The sequence below is a fragment of the Nomascus leucogenys genome, chromosome 22a (genome assembly GCF_006542625.1).
Source record: "Nomascus leucogenys isolate Asia chromosome 22a, Asia_NLE_v1, whole genome shotgun sequence".
In the NCBI taxonomy this organism is placed as follows: Eukaryota; Metazoa; Chordata; class Mammalia; order Primates; family Hylobatidae; genus Nomascus; species Nomascus leucogenys.
The window spans coordinates 114,946,585-114,966,461 of NC_044402.1; the positions used below are offsets into that span (position 1 = coordinate 114,946,585).

Below are 19,877 nucleotides of genomic sequence, written 5' to 3' on the forward strand. Positions count from 1 at the left end.
CAGATTGCTTTCAAAACTCTGAAAGATGTACAGTTGTCCCTAGGTATACACAGAGGACTGGCTCCAAATCCTCTCCAATACCAAAATCTGCAAATACTCTGTAAAACTGTAAGATACAAATTTCTTACGTAAAATGGATTAGTATTTGCATATAGCCTATGCACATTCTCCCATACACTTTAAACTATTTCTCGATTACTTATAATTTCAAATACAATGTAAATGCTATGTAATACTTTGTTATACTGTACTGTTTAGTAATAATGGTAAGAAAAATAGTCTGTAAATGTTTAGTACAGACAACCATCCATTTCCTTTCCAATACAATATTTTTGATTCACAGTGGGTTGAATCCATGGATATGAAACCCACAGATATGAAGGGCTGACTGTATGTTTTACAAATTCAACATTTCAATTAATTCATAATGAATGTCATTATGCCATAATTTAATAAAAATAAGTTATAACTAATATGCTCCCTTGAGAAATACACAGCCATTGCAAATGGACAAAGAGTGGGGAAGGAAACTCTGATGCAGTTGAAAGCTATGATGGCAATCATAGTCATGTAATCAATGCCACATCGTTTACATGTGCTTTCACATATTATATAGTTTAGTCTCAAAACAATCCAATGAGAAAATTAGAGCACTCTTAATATTTTATTATTAACTCCATCTTAGGGACAAGTGAAAAACCCAGGCTCAAGAGGTTTAAGTAACCTGTCCAAGGTAGAACAGCAAGCAGCATTTCATGCCAGGATTTCAGCTGCAAGTGTGCTTATTTCACATTATCATATAGCCAAGTTCCACTGGGTGATAGCACTAACAATTTTTATACATGGTTACAAAATTATCACTGCTTCTGCCATACCTTGTCCCAAAGTTATACACTAAAGCAGGGAGGTTTATCAAGAAAGTACTCAGTCAAGATTTTTTAAATTAAAATATGCTTTCATGTTACTGCCCATAAGCCATCTCAATATATTTTTGTGGAATGAGGTAAGCTATGAACTAAGCATCAAATAATGAACTATCAAATTCAGTAGGAAATTACTGTTTGGACTTTAGAAATATATTTCAATACCAGCAGTTATAAAGCACTTATTATTATTACATTTTAATTACTCTTTCTTCATAACCTGTCAAAGTATGACATCAGCAAATAGAAAAGGAAGAAAAAATTTCAATTTTTAGAAAATCTTTGCACGCAGACAGTGGCAAAAAAAAAAAAAAAAAAAAAAAAAAAAAAAAAAAGGAGCTCCTGAGAAATAATCTGATTGGCACTTCCAATACAAATGGGTTTGGTTGTTCCAGGGTGATAACTCCCATCCCTTAGACCCTAAAAGGTCTTGAATTCAGTGTCATCCAAGCACTTTTAGCAGGCTGAGTTATGGCTTTTTCTCTTTTCTGTTATCGCTTCCTTTCAATGTTTTCTGCAGAATAGGCCAGGTCATATTCATCTCCTATGATTCTTTCAGGCTGTAGAATTCTCACTATGATGTACTCTTCCCCAAACATATGTGACCTTTCTTTTTTGCTGTTGTGGATGACTGATTCTTTGTCTGATATCAACAATCTCTCCTTTCCAGTGTCAACAGAAAAGTTTTGAAGTTATACAGTTGCTCACTTTTTTCCTGTTGCGTAAACAGGCGATAAATGTAGCACCTTCAGCATGAAAATAACATGGGTTCTGCTGACAGTACTCAGTTGCTTTGTCAAGGATGTTTTTTATATCAAGCCAACTGTCAATCCAGCTTGTCAGTGAAGGACTAAGGACTGCTGCTTTTCCCGAGTATTTCACAAGTATAGGTGTGGTACTTCATCAAAACCTTGATTTTATATTAAATCCTCAAGTTTTTGTCTATATGTTTGAGACCTCCTTTGATGATCATAAAGGCAGCTAAATTATCTTTTTCCTCTCTAAAACATACCCTGATATTTCCTTGATAAGTATACTGTGCCTACTTTAAAAAAAAATACATCTTTGATTGCAAATAAAGAGATATTGTTGCTTACATTTTCCTTACCTACATTTTTTAAAATTTACATTTATATGTTTTCTTCATATTTTGGAAAAAGCTGCATTTTACTGTCATGATACTCCTTGAAAATGTTGAGGAAAAATATTGGTTCTTCACACCATCAGTTTGTTGGTATAGGCAGAATAAAATTATAGGGTTACCTGCCCTTAAATATATACTAAAGTACATTTTTAAAACTTTAGGAAAAAAAATTTATTTTTTATTATTATTTTTCTCTTGAAATGGAGTCTCACTCTATTGTCCAGGCTGGAGTGCAATGGCACAATCTTAGCTCACTGCAACCTCCGCCTCCTGGGTTCAAGCAATTCTACTGCCTCAGCCTTCAGAGTAGCTGGGACTACAGGCACCCACCACCACGCCTGGCTAACTTTTGTATTTTTAGTACAGGTTGGGTTTCACCGTGTTGGCCAGGCTAGTCTCAAAATCCTGACCTCGTGTGCTCCACCTGCCTCAGCCTCCCAAATTGCTGAGATTACAAACGTGAGCCACTGTGCCTGGCCAGGAAGAAAATAATTTTAGGAAAAAAAAAAATAGAACATTGCTAAAATGTCACTGTTGTGTAGCAACAATGACAATTTCAAGAATGAGTAAACTTTTTTTTACTTGATAATTAATAATTACAATTGGGTACTTCATCAATTGTTTTCCAATCTTCTAATATTTTACTTTAACTCAGAGTGCATGCAAATAAAAATAGAAAAATTAAATACAGTGGCTAAGTTTTCTATTATATAGTACATCAGTTATTCTTACAGAAAATGTATTTGTTTTTTAAAAACATCAAAATATGTTTTTACAAATATTTCAACTCTTATTCTAGATTGCATTTATTGGAGTAGGAGAGACATATAGTTCATCTCAATATACCTTATATACACTACTTTGTATACAATGTATATTTAATGAATATGCTGAATATTTTTTTAAAAATTAGACATCATATTTCTGAATTGTAGTTTATTACCTACCTAGTTTATTATATCTACATGGGCAAAGCTATGCGCACTCTACAATCATTTCACTAAAATGCTTATGTTTTCAACAAAAATGAAATGTTTTTTGATAGACACACTGAAAAAATATACTCCAGAATGTAATATCAAAATACGAACTCCACCAGAAAAAGCCAGAACAGCTACTACTTAACTTGTAATGCAGATAATAATACCACGATATACATGGTGAGTAACTGAGATGGTTATTTTAAAAAACTCTGTGCATCCGTTTTTTTTTATTTGCTTCCTCAGTATTAAAATTCTTAAAGAAGTTTCAGCTTGATGTCCATAATTTGATGAGTTACAACCTCAGTGTTCCAAATATGCTCCAATCAATAGGGCAGATCGCTGAAGAGGTCATCACAATCTCATTAGACCAGGAACACTGAGGAGCATTTTAATCAGTGATGCTATGGGTCATCTTTTAGATGATTGTGAATTTTGGTTAAAACCCTTTGGATCAGTTGATTATTAGGTGACATCTGTTGCATGCAAATTACTGGCTACGGGAGTGGCAGTGGATGCTAAATACTTTTGTACTTTGTAATTTAATGTATATTTTAATGAAGTGAACAGTGAGATTCCTGACAGGCATGAGCAACTTTGAAATAGAGTCTTCCAAATTTTCATACAGTTTGAAAGTAATGAGATTTGTTCCTTAAAGTGATAAAATTTATGCCATAAATTATCTCTAAAAGAAGAGTGCTTCTAAAAGCTGTATTGTTTCCTTTGTGGAAAAGATTAGATTTTAAATAGTTGTTTAATGGGAGTTTTTTGAAAAGTAAACAAAGATTTTCTTTGATCATTTTTGCTTATTATGAAAGAAATGAAGTACCCCTTGGTCTCTCAAGCCTAATATCACTTGATCAAAAGGAAACCCATTTATAGGGTTAGTAAGTATAAACTTGGCTCTTAGAATATATCCCATCTATTTGTGTATCCATCCCTTCAGCTTTCAACAGTATTCACAGAGAAATTTCTAAGAAACAAGTGTTGTTTTCAGAATATTCAAAATGTTGTTGTTGGGCTTTGTACTCTATCCCATCCTTTTGGGAAATGGACATGTTTAAAATCAGGACTTTTTCTGAAAAACGATTTTCTAATACACTAAATTGTTGTGCTTAATAAGCAACCATTAAAATTGATACACATTATAAAATGAGACTAGCTTTTTCTCAGACCCTTTAGCAATTCCTCTGCATGTATTCTTGTCCAAATTTAGTTAGCACAGTATTTTCTAGTGCAATAAAAATCTGTAATCATCTACTGCTAGATAGCCTAGTCAATGGAGTGCTTGAAGATTGACTTACCTGTGATTTGCATGATGAATATTATGAATTTAAAATTACCTTTAGAGGGTGAGTTTGTGTGCATTGCCATAATGTTGGAACCCAAATAGTTATTTCATGACTCACAGTCGGAAACCTTTTTCCCCAAAGTGCCCATTATAAAATTTAAATAAAATACAACCATCTCATTGACTCAAAATCATTTTCACGTATAATGAACACAGATGAAGCCACCCAGAGATATGGTTTAGCAAATAAGAAAATATAGATTATACATAAATGATTATGAATTTTAGTTAACAAATATTTGTTGAGTATCTATCATGTGCCAAGATGTCTTCTAGGTGCTGAGAATACAACAATGAACAGTGTATTTTAAGGAGATTAGAATCTATGAGGACAGGAACAAATTTACCAAAAAAATGTAAACAAATCAGTAAGATAATTTCACAGACTGATGAGAGCTCTGAATGGTTGACATGATGGACAGAGAAGATGAAGGGGCTGGATGACCTGAGTCATCAGGGAAGACCTCCCTGGAGAGGTGGCATTTGAGTTGACACCTAGATGATGAGACTTCAGGAAAAGAAAATGGGTTCGTTGCTTTTCATTCTTTCATTTTTCCTTAGTGATTTATAATGTCCAGTTTCACCATTCACAACTACTCTTTATCTGAGGCTTCTAATGACAATTTTGATTTTAGTCACCTAAACCAATATTTATGAAAGAGTCTCATTTTGCTCTATTAACTGTACTATATATAGCAGGAAACCCCTTTCTAATCTATGGCCAGCTGGGACAGCATTTGGAATTGCCATCCAAGGTATGTATTTAGGGCCAGGCACAGTGGCTCACACTTATAATCCTAGCACTTTGGGAGGCCAAGGTAGGTGGATCATTTGAGGTCAGGAGTTCGAAACCAGACTGGCCAACGTGGTGAGACCCTGCTACTAAAAATACAAAAATTAGCCAGGCATGGTGGCATGCACCTGTAATCCCAGCTACTTGGGAGGCTGAAGCAGGAGAATCATTTAAACTCAGGAGGCAGAGGTTGCAGTGAGCCAAGATTGTGCCACACACAGTCTGGGCAACAGAGTAAGACTCCATCTCAAGAAAAAAAAAAAGTATGTATTCAGAGATAGCAGAAATTGCTTAAATGCAGTTCTACATTAGTTATTTAAAAACAGAAAGCTGGAGTAATAACAGATTTAAAACAGATATATTAACTGCTCAAGCCACCTGATATACATATTATATATAAATATATGTAAAAACAAAAAAATTTGACCTCTAATCCTAATTTCAACTAAAATTTATGAAAAAGTAGTGAGTGAGTGAATGTTACTTTGTTTTCTAAAGAGTGCATAGAAAGGCCGGGCGCGGTGGCTCATGCCTGTAATCCCAGCACTTTGGGAGGCTGAGGCAGGCGGATCACGAGGTCAGGAGATCGAAACCATCCTGGCTAACACGGTGAAACCCTGTTTCTACTAAAAAATACAAAAAAATAGCCGGGCATGGTGCAGGCACCTGTAGTCCCAGCTACTAAGGAGGCTGAGGCAGCAGAATGGCGTGAACTCATGAGGCGGAGCTTGCAGTGAGCCGAGATCGCGCCACTGCACTCCAGCCTGGACGACAGAGCAAGACTCCGTCTCAAAAAAAAAAAAAAAAAAAAGTGCATAGAAATAAAGTGTTCTGTGAGGTTTCTTAGAAAAAGAGTTTTCTTGTATAAAATTTTAGGATGGTATAATTTAATCACCATACTTACATATCTCTAGCTGGCAAAAGCCATGTATTAGTCATAATTTCACATTCTTCTTTTAAAAATGCTAGTAGAAATAATTTTTCCAGGTACTTCTTTCAGAATTCTCTGTTTCTCTAAGGATAGCTTTATTCTTTAAACTTTGGTTTTACAGGGATATTTTCAGGTTTCATCTATAGTTTTCACATGGAACAACCCAATAAAAGGAAATCTGTAACCAGCTCAATGCTTAAGATATAAAGATTTATCCAAAGTACTATGAGTTTTACACTGTAAATGGGAAGGATTTTTAAAGTTTGAACTTAATGTCAAAGTAGCATGCTGCACACTCCTAGTAACTTACTGCTGTTCAAGCAGTATCTTTTTACAAATGTAGGGGCAGGCAGGGGCAATGGAGAATGTCAAGTTGAGCAAGAGGACAACAATAGTGCCGGAACTGTAAGATTATGAAAGGAAAGAGGCTTGGCAAGTCTGGAGAGGATGGAAAGGGGTTCTAGCTTGAGGTCAATGGGTTACATTTGATTGAGTGTTTACAGTGGGATCAGAGGGGCACAAGGAGGCTTGACATGAGAAAAAGTGCACTAAAATAGAGACAGACCATTTGTAAAAACAATTTAATGAAAACAGAAGAGGAAATCACATGCATATGGTAAGAGATTCTGAGTCAGAAAGGGATGGCATACAGTACATAAATAAAGCCAAGTTCAGGGCAGGGTGAGAAGCCACCAATGATTAATGTGATGTTTTTATTTTTCTCATTTATGTTTTTCATCATTCAAACCCTATTCAAAAAATCAGATATATTCTTATCACTAAGGCTTGTGGTCTTAGCTCTTCCTCAGAATATTTCTCAGTTTCCAATGCTTTATTGGTCTTTACTGGATTATTACCTGTTAACACTTCTCGCAGATGCCTGCATATCTAGTTACCGGGCTCCAAAGCTTGAAGATGCCGAGGTCTCCAAGAATGCAACCCTTGTGGCAACCTAACTTTGGCAACTACAGTTTTCTAACTCACATTTATAGAAAGTTAAAAAGCTCTAAGTTTTCATAGTAATCTCATTATGCACCAAACACCTAAGTAAATGGACTTCTCTTTCTTAGCAGGAGCATCAGAACACAGAATGGTGATTCTTGTTACCAAGTGGCAGTCCCTTATAGCAGTTAGGCTACTGGATTCAAATCCTGCCTTTGCCTCTTACTACCATAGGCCCTGGGAAAGTTATTAAACCTTTCTCAGCCCATTTCCTCATCTGTGAGATGAAGATAAAAACAAGTCTTGCTTCATAGAATTATTACAAAAAATAATTAAGTGGATATAGGAAAATTGCTTAGCACAATGCCCAGTGTTTAAATTAGAATGGTCTTCCTCATCAGTGTTGGGAATCTAATAGTTCAACAAATCCTTCTTAACGACTATAGTTATTTTGAAGTAAACATTTTGCAGTTGAAAATGTAGGATTCTCTTCAGAATTTTATTCCCTGAATCAGTCCACTAGAGTCGCACAAACCAGCCTTTCCTTCAACAAGAAGGGAACCAGAAAGAATAAACAATGCTCGCTGTGGGGAAGGGATTGTATTAGTGGCTTCCTTTTTCCCCCATACTGGCAGTAAATACAGTCCAAGTCTTTGCTGCATTTCAGAAGGCTATGTGAAAATACTTCTTTGTAATTACCAAGGAAAGGGGGAAGTTCGACAAGTTTGCTTGGGAATTTTGGATATCACAATGAGGTTTGCAAAATAAGGAGCAAAAGAGCAACAAGAGTTTCCATCTCTTATTTGCTAATTTTCTCCATTAAATAATGGAGCACAAACCAGCCCTTCCTTCAACAAGAAGGGAACCAGAAAGAATAAACAATGCTCGCTGTAGGGAAGGGATTATATTAGTGGCTTCCTTTTTCCTCCATACTGGCAGTAAATACAGTCCAAGTCTTTGCTGCATTTCAGAAGGCTATGTGAAAATACTTCTTTGTAATTAACCAAGGAAAGGGGAAAGTTCGACAAGTTTGCTTGGGAATTTTAGATATCACAATGAGGTTTGCAAAATAAGGAGCAAAAGAGCAACAAGAGTTTCCATCTCTTATTTGCTAATTTTCTCCATTAAATAATGGAGCACAAACCAGCCCTTCCCTCAACAAGAAGGGAACCAGAAAGAATAAACAATGCTAGCTGTGGGGAAGGGATTGTATTAGTGGCTTCCTTTTTCCCCCATACTGGCAGCAAATACAGTCCAAGTCTTTGCAAGATATCACATACACAAACTGTAGGTTCTAATCTTTTTCTTAATTTGCTGAGATTATTTAGCAGAAAAGCATCAGAAAAATCTCAACCCTTGAGAATGCAATAGATTTCTCTGAAATTTTTAAACACAACTCACCACATGGTAACTGTACCCTTCAAAAATGCCATTGATCATGTTAACAAATAACAATACTTTACCACAGATCCCATGGCTAATTGTTTTGTTCATACTAAATTTGAAAGCGAAGTAATTTAAAGTTAGGCTGTCATTCTTCAAGCAAAAAGCAAAGACAAAATGAATTTTTAAAATAATTAGTTGAAGGGTTTCCACTACAGACTGTCTGAGTTGAGAAGCATTGATATTACACAGATTGTCAGATCCAGGGAAGAAATAAGAGCTGACAAGGGTTTTAGACAGTAGTCACTGAAACAAGGGACGAGGGCTTTAATTAGCACAGTTTGCAGGTGAGGATCTGTGGCTTCAGAATGGAGGCAGAACTTTCTAAGAACAAATGGCTTGATTTGAGAAATGTGGACATTGTATGACTTCTGACACCACCAAATTTTCATTCCAGAATTTTAAACTGCTGTTCCATGAGAAAAGTAGAGCTAGAACTTACAAAGGATGAGAAAGTCAGAGGGTGGCCCCTGCTTTAGATTATTTGTGCCATAGGCACTTTCTAGAAAGGAAATAGAAAATTCCAAACACTCTCGGCCGGTAAGTACTGCAAAGACAACTGTTCTTTTCTGATGTTTAATTTTTTCTCTTAATTATCATTTTTAGTTCCACTTTTAGAGTCTTTGACTCTTAAATAGTGGCTTTTTAGGCCAGTCGATTTGTTCATTCATAAAAGCAAGCAGACAAGATGAAAGGTATTCACTACATCTTTCAAGAGGCAGTACCTGGATGTTTGGTTCCCAAATGCAATCTTCTCTAATATTCACATTGAAAAATGCCATTTAGAGTATAAGTTAGCTTGAAAAAGAGTTCAAAGGGTACAGATGTCCACTTACCATTTTCTTGTTTCTCAGTAATTCTCCTCCTTTCTCAAGAAGAAGAAAATGACAGATGGCAAAAATTATCTTACATGTTCCAGTAGAATGCCTGTTTACCAGAGGAGGTCAGAGCAATCAGTACATCTGGAAAACAAACCAGGAGATGACATGTTAGTTATGCAAATATTTCTCTGGAAAGTAGGAACATAAGATATAGGAAAAGTCATACATGGGTGCTTTTCTTCTTCACAGCAACCTGAGTGCAGGTTGCAATCCACTGTGGCTTGGGTGTCTAAGTTGCCTTCCACCAGGGGAGAATGATCATAGACATGGTAAATGGAATTAATACAGTAAAGCCAATATAATAAGCACTGATGTTTTGTCTTCTGACAGCATATGAATGTGCAAGCATTAAGTTATAGGAGAAAAGGGGCTAATTTTAGATTTGTTCCTAGCCCTCTCCATGTGAATGGTGTCGCTGTGAGCCCAGCAATGAAGTTCACTGTGTTGTAGCAGACTGCGCAGTTCCTGAGTGTGTCAACCCAGTCTATGAACCAGAACAATGTTGTCCTGTCTGCAAAAATGGTAAGACCACACTGCATTAGCTTTTGAAGAGGGGTTAGCACAAAATACAAATATTTCACTACTGCACACCATTCAATGCAAGAGCCCTCTAAGATCTGCCTGTGGCTTTTCAATATGGGCGTGGCGAATGTATATTTTTATCCCATCTTAAAGTGAAAATAAACCTGCAGTGGGTTTATTGTGCAGCTTTCCATCTGGGGAATTAAAGCTGTGGTAAGCTGACTTTGTTGTGATCCCTATTATTTCGTGTTGATTTAAAAGGAGGATATTGGAAAGAACACAGCACCATCCTTTTGTAGTGACTACATTCCTCTCTTTTGTAGAGCCAATGAAGCAGTTCACCCCATTTTGTGGTGCATGACCCAGGATATAGGGTAGGGTAAATGCTAGGTATTTTGTTTTGAACATAGATAAGACCTTAGGTTTAAAGTTAAATATAAAATTCAAGAAATAGTAAATAAAATTAGCATTGCACTTAAATTGAAGCAATAAAGATTAAAAAGTTTAGGGCCTTTATTCTAGGTTTTTATTACAGTGGAACTGTGCTCTCACACTAACTTCTATAGAGGGCAACTTGTTTTATTTACAACATTATGGGTTCATTTTTGTCCCTCATGGAATGGAGAGGTTGAGCCAACTATAATATCCTAATCACCCAAAATCAACATGATGCTGCAGAGAAGACAATGCAATGCTATAAACCCAAGACAGTGCGCCGACAGAGCCAATAGTGCACTTTGCCTTGTGACCATGTATTACCGAAAAGGAAAAAATAATTCTTTACTAGGCCACATTCCACAAATGTTGTGTCATTAATATCTGCTTGAAAAAGTGGTTCTAGCCCCTAATTAAGATAAGCTCACTCACTCTCATGCTGAATTCCTATGCCTTTCCTTAAGTTGGCAATGGCCATCTTTCTCTATTATTTTTTGTTCTGAATTTGGAGCTCACCTACTAATCTTTTCCTTTACAGAAGGGTAATTAGTAAAAATAAGCATAAAGATATCTTTTACCTTTTATAAAAGATAAAACATCTTTTTAAAAGATTTTTAAAGTAGCTCTGGTTGTTTCTGATAATGATTTTTTGTGTTTTGGTATCTTCCAAAGGACTTATTAAAAACCCTTGTGACATTTTCCAGATACAGGTTTTGCTATTTCTGATCACATAAATCCATTAACTTCAATATTAAGTTGCTCATCTGGCTTCTCTTTTTCTTCTTATCTCCTTTCTCCAATCTACCTGTCATAGTGACCATCTCTCTCACTTAGCTGAAAGAAATAACGCTCCTAAAGTTCTAACTCATCGAAAATAAATATATGCAAAGATATTAAATTTAAGACTTTAAAATTTTAAAGGGACTGAAAAAACTGGAAAAGATACAAGAAAGAACAATACGACAATTTAGTGGTTGAAAAACAGGACCTATCAGGACAGGCAGAAAGAGTTAGCATAATTTGTCCTAGAGAAGAAAAGGCTCAGGTGAGACCAAACTGTCATAAAATATATGAATGGTGAGTCTAAAGTAGAATAGAAAGTGTTATTTTTCATTTTCTCCAAGGATAAAAGGAAGAAAAACTCAACTACCTAATCAATCTTTAAAAATTGGATTGACAGGTCTTGGACTGAAGACTGCATTTTTTTTTCTTTTTTTCCCCTAGAAGCAACTGTCTACACAAGTCCTTGAGGCTCTTGCCTTCCCCACGTGGCTCTGGTTAGCTTTGTCTCACTTTTAGCTTTGTCTCACAATTATGGTTATAGTTAAAATTTCTTGTCTAGACACATCCAGCATACTCATACAATTAGAACATGTAAAGCATATGCTTAAAATATAATTTTTACACATGCATCTATCACATCCTTCTGGTGACCCTATACTAAAGCCCATAATATACCCAGAATTAATGTCTATGTCATATGTTAAATCAGCCACTACAAACTAGTTACACTTAATTTGATGTTGCCCAAGATTATCCTATTTCTCTCAATCATGTCAAAGTAGAAATTTTTCTCCAAATGAAATCCTCTTTGTACCAAAGTGTATAATGAATAGACTTTACTTGTTCAATCAGTTAATTAATTAGTAACCACTAGTATTTCTGATAAACAGATGCTAAGTACACAAGGTATGTTAAGTTTTCTGATATTTTTTAAATCATGAAGCACTATGAAATGGCCACTTCTGTTCCCTCTTGGTACTTCCAAACAAATTTTCTTTTCTCAAATAAGGGAAATGAATCTGAGTTTAAATTAGTGGAAGGACTGACTGTAATATAACATTATGAGATGTTATCTTTTTGTTATTAAATGCCACTAGTCAGTCACATATGCCCCAAAACTAAAGTATAATCATTGCCAAAGAGGAGTATATCAAGAACCACTGAAAACACCTATGACCACCAGTGGTACCAATAATTTTATTGAGAAGACAGACTGAGTCCCAGGTTTTGTTGGCTCTCATTCTAAGCCTAGCCCAGAAAACAGAAACAGATGAATGATATATAGAAGACATGGAGGAAAAATAAATGTTTATTATGACAGTATAACTGGAATAACTTAAGTTTCCAACACATGATTTAAGTCTATCTCATTATATGTGGTTATTAATTATAACCATAATAAATATGCCCATTATAGTGTAAACTATTTTAAATATAGTTGCTATGTCATAGATTTTTAAAAAGCAACAATAAGCTAAAAATATATCCTATGGATTCAAGGTAGATGCAATGAATTTTAACTTATAAACAGTCATAACATTTTCTACATTTTCTTAAATCTTCATAAATGGTTATTTTGGAGGGCAAGTAATTTCCAGTTTGCATAAATGCTTATTATCTTGGCTGTCAAATACTTTGGTTTTTCATATCAAAATTGATTTTTCTGCCTTCCTGAATTACAACTTGCCAAAAGCACAAGGCATTAAAGTTATAAAACTTTTAAAATATGATTTAAACTTAAAAGATATAAACTTTTGAATGTGATAGAATCCATCACAACTAACCTTATAACTCAACATTCAGCTAATACAGAAATATTTGTTTTGACATTATTTAAGAGCAAACAAAACAAAGAAGCATAACAATATGTACATAGTTTTTCCGTAAAACTGTTTACCAATGAAAATAAACAATTATCTTTAGAAATAAATATTTTAATATTATAAAGTGCAGGGTAATCTACTACCTAAACAATGGTACCATGTATTTATTCTCGATAATATAATTTTAAGAATAAATTTAAGAACATATATTCGAGGAATTTTCTCTAATTGTGTAAAGAAGAGAGTTTTAAATTTTCTTGTCTCAGTGATTACCATAAACAAGATTTTCAATGGTTATCAATGACTATACCCAAACTATAAAATATACAGTAATCTATTCACATTAAGATTAGTTCAGTACCAAGAATAGTCTATCAATTTAGCCTGAATAAAATAAAAACACTAAGGAAAGATATGAATGACTGGACAGAGTCTATGTAAGACACATAATAGGAGGAAAAAGATGAGAGTAATTTTTCATTTGGTGAGAATTGGGGGGATTGACATAGGAATTTATTGTTTCTAAAAATATTATTAAGCATTTGTTTCTCTTTCCTTTACACAGCTCCAAGAACTAGCAATACAAATGCCTTCCTGAAAAATGTGACATTTTCAGACTGTTTTTCTTTCCCTGAGATTGTGTTACTTTGACCTATCTTTCAGCCCCAGGCCTTTCCATATGAATTAATGAGCACTCTTCATGGATTTTTGTTTTTATGGTATGAAAAAAATAATTTAGCACAGCATCTGTTTAAGGAAAACATTATGGTTTGGAATGTCACAGAAATATTTCAAACATTTGGAAACTGACCATAAATTTGACTAGTAACGTGGCTGTATGTATATATTATATATATAGCTAAGAATACCTATCATTTATTTTTGTATGTGAATTAATATTAATTTCAAACTCTTGCTCTGCAGCCAGTCATTCCATTCTTCAGTTGTTCATACATTCTAATATTTTTGTCTCAAGTCATTAAGAATCCATATTTATGGAATGCCGAACATCTGCATTAAAAAATAAAATATGTAGTCAGTTATCAAAATATTTGATCATTGGAGCATCCAAATGACAGACTGCATTTTTTTACATTTCATTAGCTGGTATGTCAGTGAGTTCTGTGTTTTCACTGGAATACACAGTCAGTCATTATTCAAGGCTCAGAAGGGAATGTTACCCCATGAAAAATTTGAAAAGACAGAACGCTCCCACAAAATCCTGTACACACATCAAGTTTTCTGTTCCTTTCAACTAAAGTTGTCACAAGCCCTGTTCAAATATTTAATTCTATGTCCCTCACTCTCTTCTAGTTTAGTAGTGATGCAAATGAGCAGAAAATAAACTAGGCAAAAGGGCAAATATTAATGAAAAGAAGAGGACAACAGAGGGGATGAGCCATGCACAATAAGAAAGAGAAGGGACTTCACAGGTATCCAATACCTTCTAAAGGTCCTTGGGAGAACATATTTGCCAAATAAAATTGCTAATATCTCTAATACATAAAGAGCTCCTTAAAATAAATAAGAAAGGAAAGCGATTCTACAGGGAAGGAAATGGGCAAAGAGCAAATAAGGGAAATTTACATAAGAAAATGAATTGTCTAATAAATATATGAAAAATATATAATACTTTATCACCAAAAGGATAAGGAGATAGAAATTAAAACAATGGGATATCAATTTTTTATTGATGATAATGTGGGATAGATGGTGCCTCATATCAGCAAAAGTATTGAGAAGAATTAAGAAACTTGAGTGGAGAAAATGTTATAAACTTTTTAAAAGACACTTTCTTTTAAAATGTCTGTATCCCTGAAACTCAGCAGTTTCACCTCTTATACTTTGTCCCACATTCACGTACAAAATTTTCACCCCATTTTGAGGGTGAAAAGTTGGGAGAAAACCTAGTAATTCTTCACTGGAGTAATTAAATATATAACAGCCTTTTAAAAGACTACTGATATTTTTTACTGCCATGTAAAATAAAGCAAAAACTGTATAGAAGAATACATATCATTTTGTATGTAATATAATGTATACTATATATCTAATGTGTACATTTTATGTTATACAACTTAAAATAAAATATGTATCTTATAATAAGATTTTTATTTTAAATAAGACACCTTTATTTTATTTTTATTTTTATTTTTATTTTAGATGGAGTGTAGTTCTGTCACCCAGGCTAGAGTGCAATGGCACAATCTCAGCTCACTGCAACCTCCGCCTCCTGGGTTCAAGTGATTGTCCTGCCTCAGCCTCTCAAGTAGCTGGGATTACAGGTGCCTGCCACCATGCCCGGCTAATTTTTGTATTTTTAGTAGAGACGCGGTTTCACTGCGTTGGCCAGGCTGGTCTTGAACTCCTGACATTGTGATCTGCCCGCCTCAGCCTCCCAAAGCGCTGGGATTACAGGCATGAGCCACTGTGCCCGGCCAATAAAATACCATTTTAAATAGATATCGAATTTGTATGTGTATACGAAAAAAGTTAAGTGGCTACATAATAGAATGTTAATAATGATTATTTTAGGCAGAAGTGAGAAGGTAGAGAAAACAGCTAAAGTCTTTAAAACATTAAATATTTACAAATTAACAAAAACAATAGATGTGAACAGGTAGTTTACAAAATACAAAGTTTCACAAAATACAAAAATTATTATCTCACTAAAAAATCAAATTAGATTATTTTTAAACCCCTTTTTATTTTTGCATGTTGCATTGATAAAGTTCTGAAAGAATACACACCAAATTATTAACAGTAACCCAGTGATCAGAACAGGAAGTAAGAAGTGGAAGTAAGAATCTAGAAGCAGGGAACTTCGACATTTTATTTCACAGCCTCTTTATTAAATAATTTTTACAAATATATATTTATAATTTAAAATATTTTATCAAACATTTGAAGAAAAAATAATCCGAATTTTATTGAAATTTTTCTAGAGAAAAGGCAAGAAAAAAAGCTTTTTTTAAATGGTGTATAATATTGATACCAACCAAAAAGATTGCAAACTAAAAAAATGAAGCTAAAAAGCTACCTTGCTTATGATTATTAATGGGGAAATCTTAAATAAAATACCATTACAAAATCCTCGATCTAAATCCCTGACAGAGGAAATGCAGTTCATATATTGTATAATATATTACTAGTGGTCTAGGAAAGCATTCTTCAATCAATTACATGAATATTTCTGCAACAAAATATGTAATGATGATACTAAGGAGACTGAATAAATATAATGAAGAGTCTAATATCATCTCAGGTCAGGGTTTAATCTCACCTGAGGTTTTGTATCCAAGTCATGAAAAGGCCAAGTGTGGTGGCTCTCACCTGTAATCCCAGCACATTGGGAAGCTGTAGCGGGCAGGTCACAAGGTCAGGAATTCGAGACCAGCCTGGCCAGCATGGTGAAATCCTGTATCTACAACAACAACAAAAAAAGCTGTCTGTGGTGCGTGCCTGTAATCCCAGCTACTCAGGAGACTGAGGCAGAAAAATTGCTTCAACTTGGGAGGCAGAGGTTGCAGTGAGCTGAGATCATGCCCTTGTACTCCAGCCTGGGTGACAGAGCAAGACTCCATCTCAAAACAAAAACATAAACCAAAACAAAAAAAAACTGGATTTTCAGAGATTGTCAGAAAGGCATTGTATGTTTTGTTAGCAAACAGAAGCTAGCAGCGATTAAAATAATTATGCAACCTAACCAAATGGGATTTAGTAGGGGTCTGCAAAGATAGTTCAATATTAGGAACCCTGTTAGTATAATTTGCCTTGTTAGTCAATTGAGGAGAAAGAGCATGTTATTTCTATAAAATAACATTATACATGAATAAGCAAAAAGTAATGACAAATATTATTGATAAAACAAGACTGAAGTGGACAATTTTTACATGATAAAAATATATCTACCTCAGCCTAAAAGGCTGGAGTTATGTTTAGTAGGTAAACACTAAAGACATTCCCGATAAAGTCAGATATAGACAATGATGTCTACTATCATCTTACATTTCAGATACACAGATAGATGAATACATACATACTAGCTAGTGCAATTAGAAAAGAGAATTCAAGGGAGGAAAATTGGAAAGAAAGAGGTAAAAATGTCACTATTTGCAGATGATAGGTGATTGCATTCTTGAAAGCCCCAAGAAAATTGACAAAAACTACTATAAACAAGAGAATTTAGTAAGATAATGGTAAAAAATGAATGTGCAGATGTCAAAACATTTATATATACACATATACATATATAAAATAACACATATATGTATTAAAAGAAAATTTTGGCACTAGTGAATGATGCAGAGATATCAATAAAATATAATAGAAAGCTTAACAGTCCTAACTACATATGAAAATTTGGTATGCGATGAAGTTGTACTTCAAATCAATGGGGGAAAGCAGGTTTGTAGAACAAACTGTGCTGGGAAACTGGATAGTTATCAGAAAAAAATGTAATACCTACTTTATCCCATAATTCTCATATAGAAAGAGCTCTTAAAAATTGATTGTTTTGAAAAGATCAATGACTCTATTTTTAAAATGGGCCAAAAACTTCAAAAGACATTCCAGAGAAAATGAATAAACATTAATTTGGGGGGATACATATTTTAGAAAAGCCACAAAGTTTATTAAAACCTATTAAAACCAATAAGGAAACAAACCACGTTTCTAAATGTAAAAACTCAAATTAGGTTATCTAAGAATAAATTAAATGGAAATTCTATACAATTTTCTATGGGATGTAACTTTTTAAATAAGTTGACAAAATAGACATTTCTTGTAAAAATTTTAAATACATGAAAAAATGCATTTGGGGCATTGGAAAATTCAACATACCAGCTATATTAATATATAAAGATGTAATTTTAACCAATGTGCTATTGGAACAGAAATAAACAGAAGTGACTAGAAAGTAAAAAAGTAACCCATGTGTGTATTACAATTTAGTATACAATTAAGGTGACATCCAAATATCTGATGAAAGAATGTATTTTTCTAGAAAAGTTCATTTTTTAAAAAAGTGAAATTACATTGCAACCTTACCTGTTATATAAAAAGATAAAAATAAATTTAAGTTGGATTAGAATTCTAAATCTAAAAAATAAAATCATAAAGGTAGGTTGAAAATACTGTAAATATTAACTTGTTCTGAGAATAGGGAAGCTCTTCTTAAACACAAAAGCAAATAGTTTCTAAATGTATAGAAATGTATAGAAAAATGTATAAGTAACATATAATTTCATCTGTAAGTTTTTTCATATATTAAAAGAAGATTGCTACCATGTTAAGTAGTTAGGTTAAGAAAAATAAACAAGTAAATATAAATAAGACAGCATCTAATTTAGGAAAGATAAAATGTAACAAGCATTCTCACACACTACTGGTAAGAGTGTAAATGATATATGCTCTCTGAAGGGTAGTAAAAATGTATGGACCTTTAATGCAGCAATGACACTTTAAAAAATTGATCAAAAATAATGAGATAAGAAATTTAAATGGTGTACATGGATATAGTTGTTATAAATTTGTTTGATAATAGCAATAACTTGGAAAAACTGAAACCTAAATATTTAAGAATAAAGTGATTGGTTAAAGAAACCACAGTATATCCATATGAACTACTAAGAAAGCATTTTAAGTAATATTATAGAAAAAAAAAAGCATTTCCCTCACAAATGTTTACAATATTAAACTAATGAGCTGGAAACTATATATGTATGTACATATATATATAGTTATAGGTCATATATAGAGAGACCCTATTTTTACTAAAAATACATGGATAGGAAAAAAGACTAGAAGGAAATACTTCAGAATATTAGTACTGCTTAACTCTATATGATAACTCTATATGCTAATAATTTTTATTTTCTTCCTTTGACAAGCCTATATTTTCTAAGTGTCCTGCAACAAGTACATATTATCCTTGTGATTTGAAATTACTATTAAAAAAGAAAATACAATTTATAACCAGGATGATATAATTATTTCTTTTACTAAAAAAATCAATAGCATGTTCCTTATTAGAAATTATACTATGACTTCTTATTAAAATTTGTACTCTATCAACTAATTAACCAACTAATAATTTCTACCACTTGACTTTTCAACACCTTTAACTATGAGATTCTTTTCAAAGCATTTAGAAAGCCTCATTGACCATTTTATGCATCTATTAGGGAAATTGCTAAAATATTCACTTAAGTATATCCATTTACATTTTTATGAAACCACTTGAAAAACCAGCTTTTTAAATTTGAGAATTGGGTGCAAATTGTCCACCTTAATTTAATATGTTCTCACTTCTGTTTAGGTAGACAATTAGTGATAAGCATAAAAGACATGAAACAAACACACTGAACATGAAACATTTTCTGGCAGCTGCACACATACGTTGGCTGCAGAGCCCCTGAAGCAGTTCATGATGCAAGCATGTCCTATGAAAGGCAGTTTCAAAGTCTGCATCTCTACAACTGAAGGTCAGAATTATCATATTCTTATAAAGTAGCTGTCAAAACGGAATAATTATAAATAGCTATTTTAATGAGCCACAAACAATAATTTCCTGTTTCTTTCATAAAGCTTCCTCCAAAATATGAAAGAAAATATTTATGTTTATATTCTCTTAAACCAACAGGATTCCCTCTTAATTCATCAGCAAATTAGATTTTAGAAGTATTATTTTACAATGTTGACACAATAAAAAATTAATGCCACGTTCATTTCCTGCTAATCATATCGCTTCTAGAATTATCAGGGCTACCTGGTCTTCAAGAAAATGCAGAAAGGAAGGCTAACGTGCAAGATTTTGAAGGTTTTCTGTGTTTCTCACTTAAGATATGGAAAATACTTGGGGACTATTTTTTCCCTATGTAAATGTTTGAAATGTTGAGTCCAGTCCCCCCACAAAACATGCATTT

The 19,877-nt window shown here is 33.6% G+C and overlaps 1 protein-coding gene across 3 annotated transcripts in view; it reads left to right on the forward strand.

Moving 5' to 3' along the window:
• Positions 1-19,877, forward strand: part of VWC2L (von Willebrand factor C domain containing 2 like) — a 166,251-nt gene that overhangs the window by 16,171 nt on the left and 130,203 nt on the right. For 2 of the 3 annotated variants that reach the window (XR_004027993.1, XM_003254037.4), the window contains exon 3: positions 9,781-9,910. The exons of the other annotated variant lie outside the window; for it this stretch is intronic. Coding sequence is in view for 1 of the 2 variants with exons in the window: in XM_003254037.4 (XP_003254085.1) it covers positions 9,781-9,910 (130 nt within the window). In the remaining variant the exon portion in view is untranslated. The remainder of the gene's footprint in view (positions 1-9,780; positions 9,911-19,877) is intronic. 3 annotated transcript variants of the gene reach the window in all.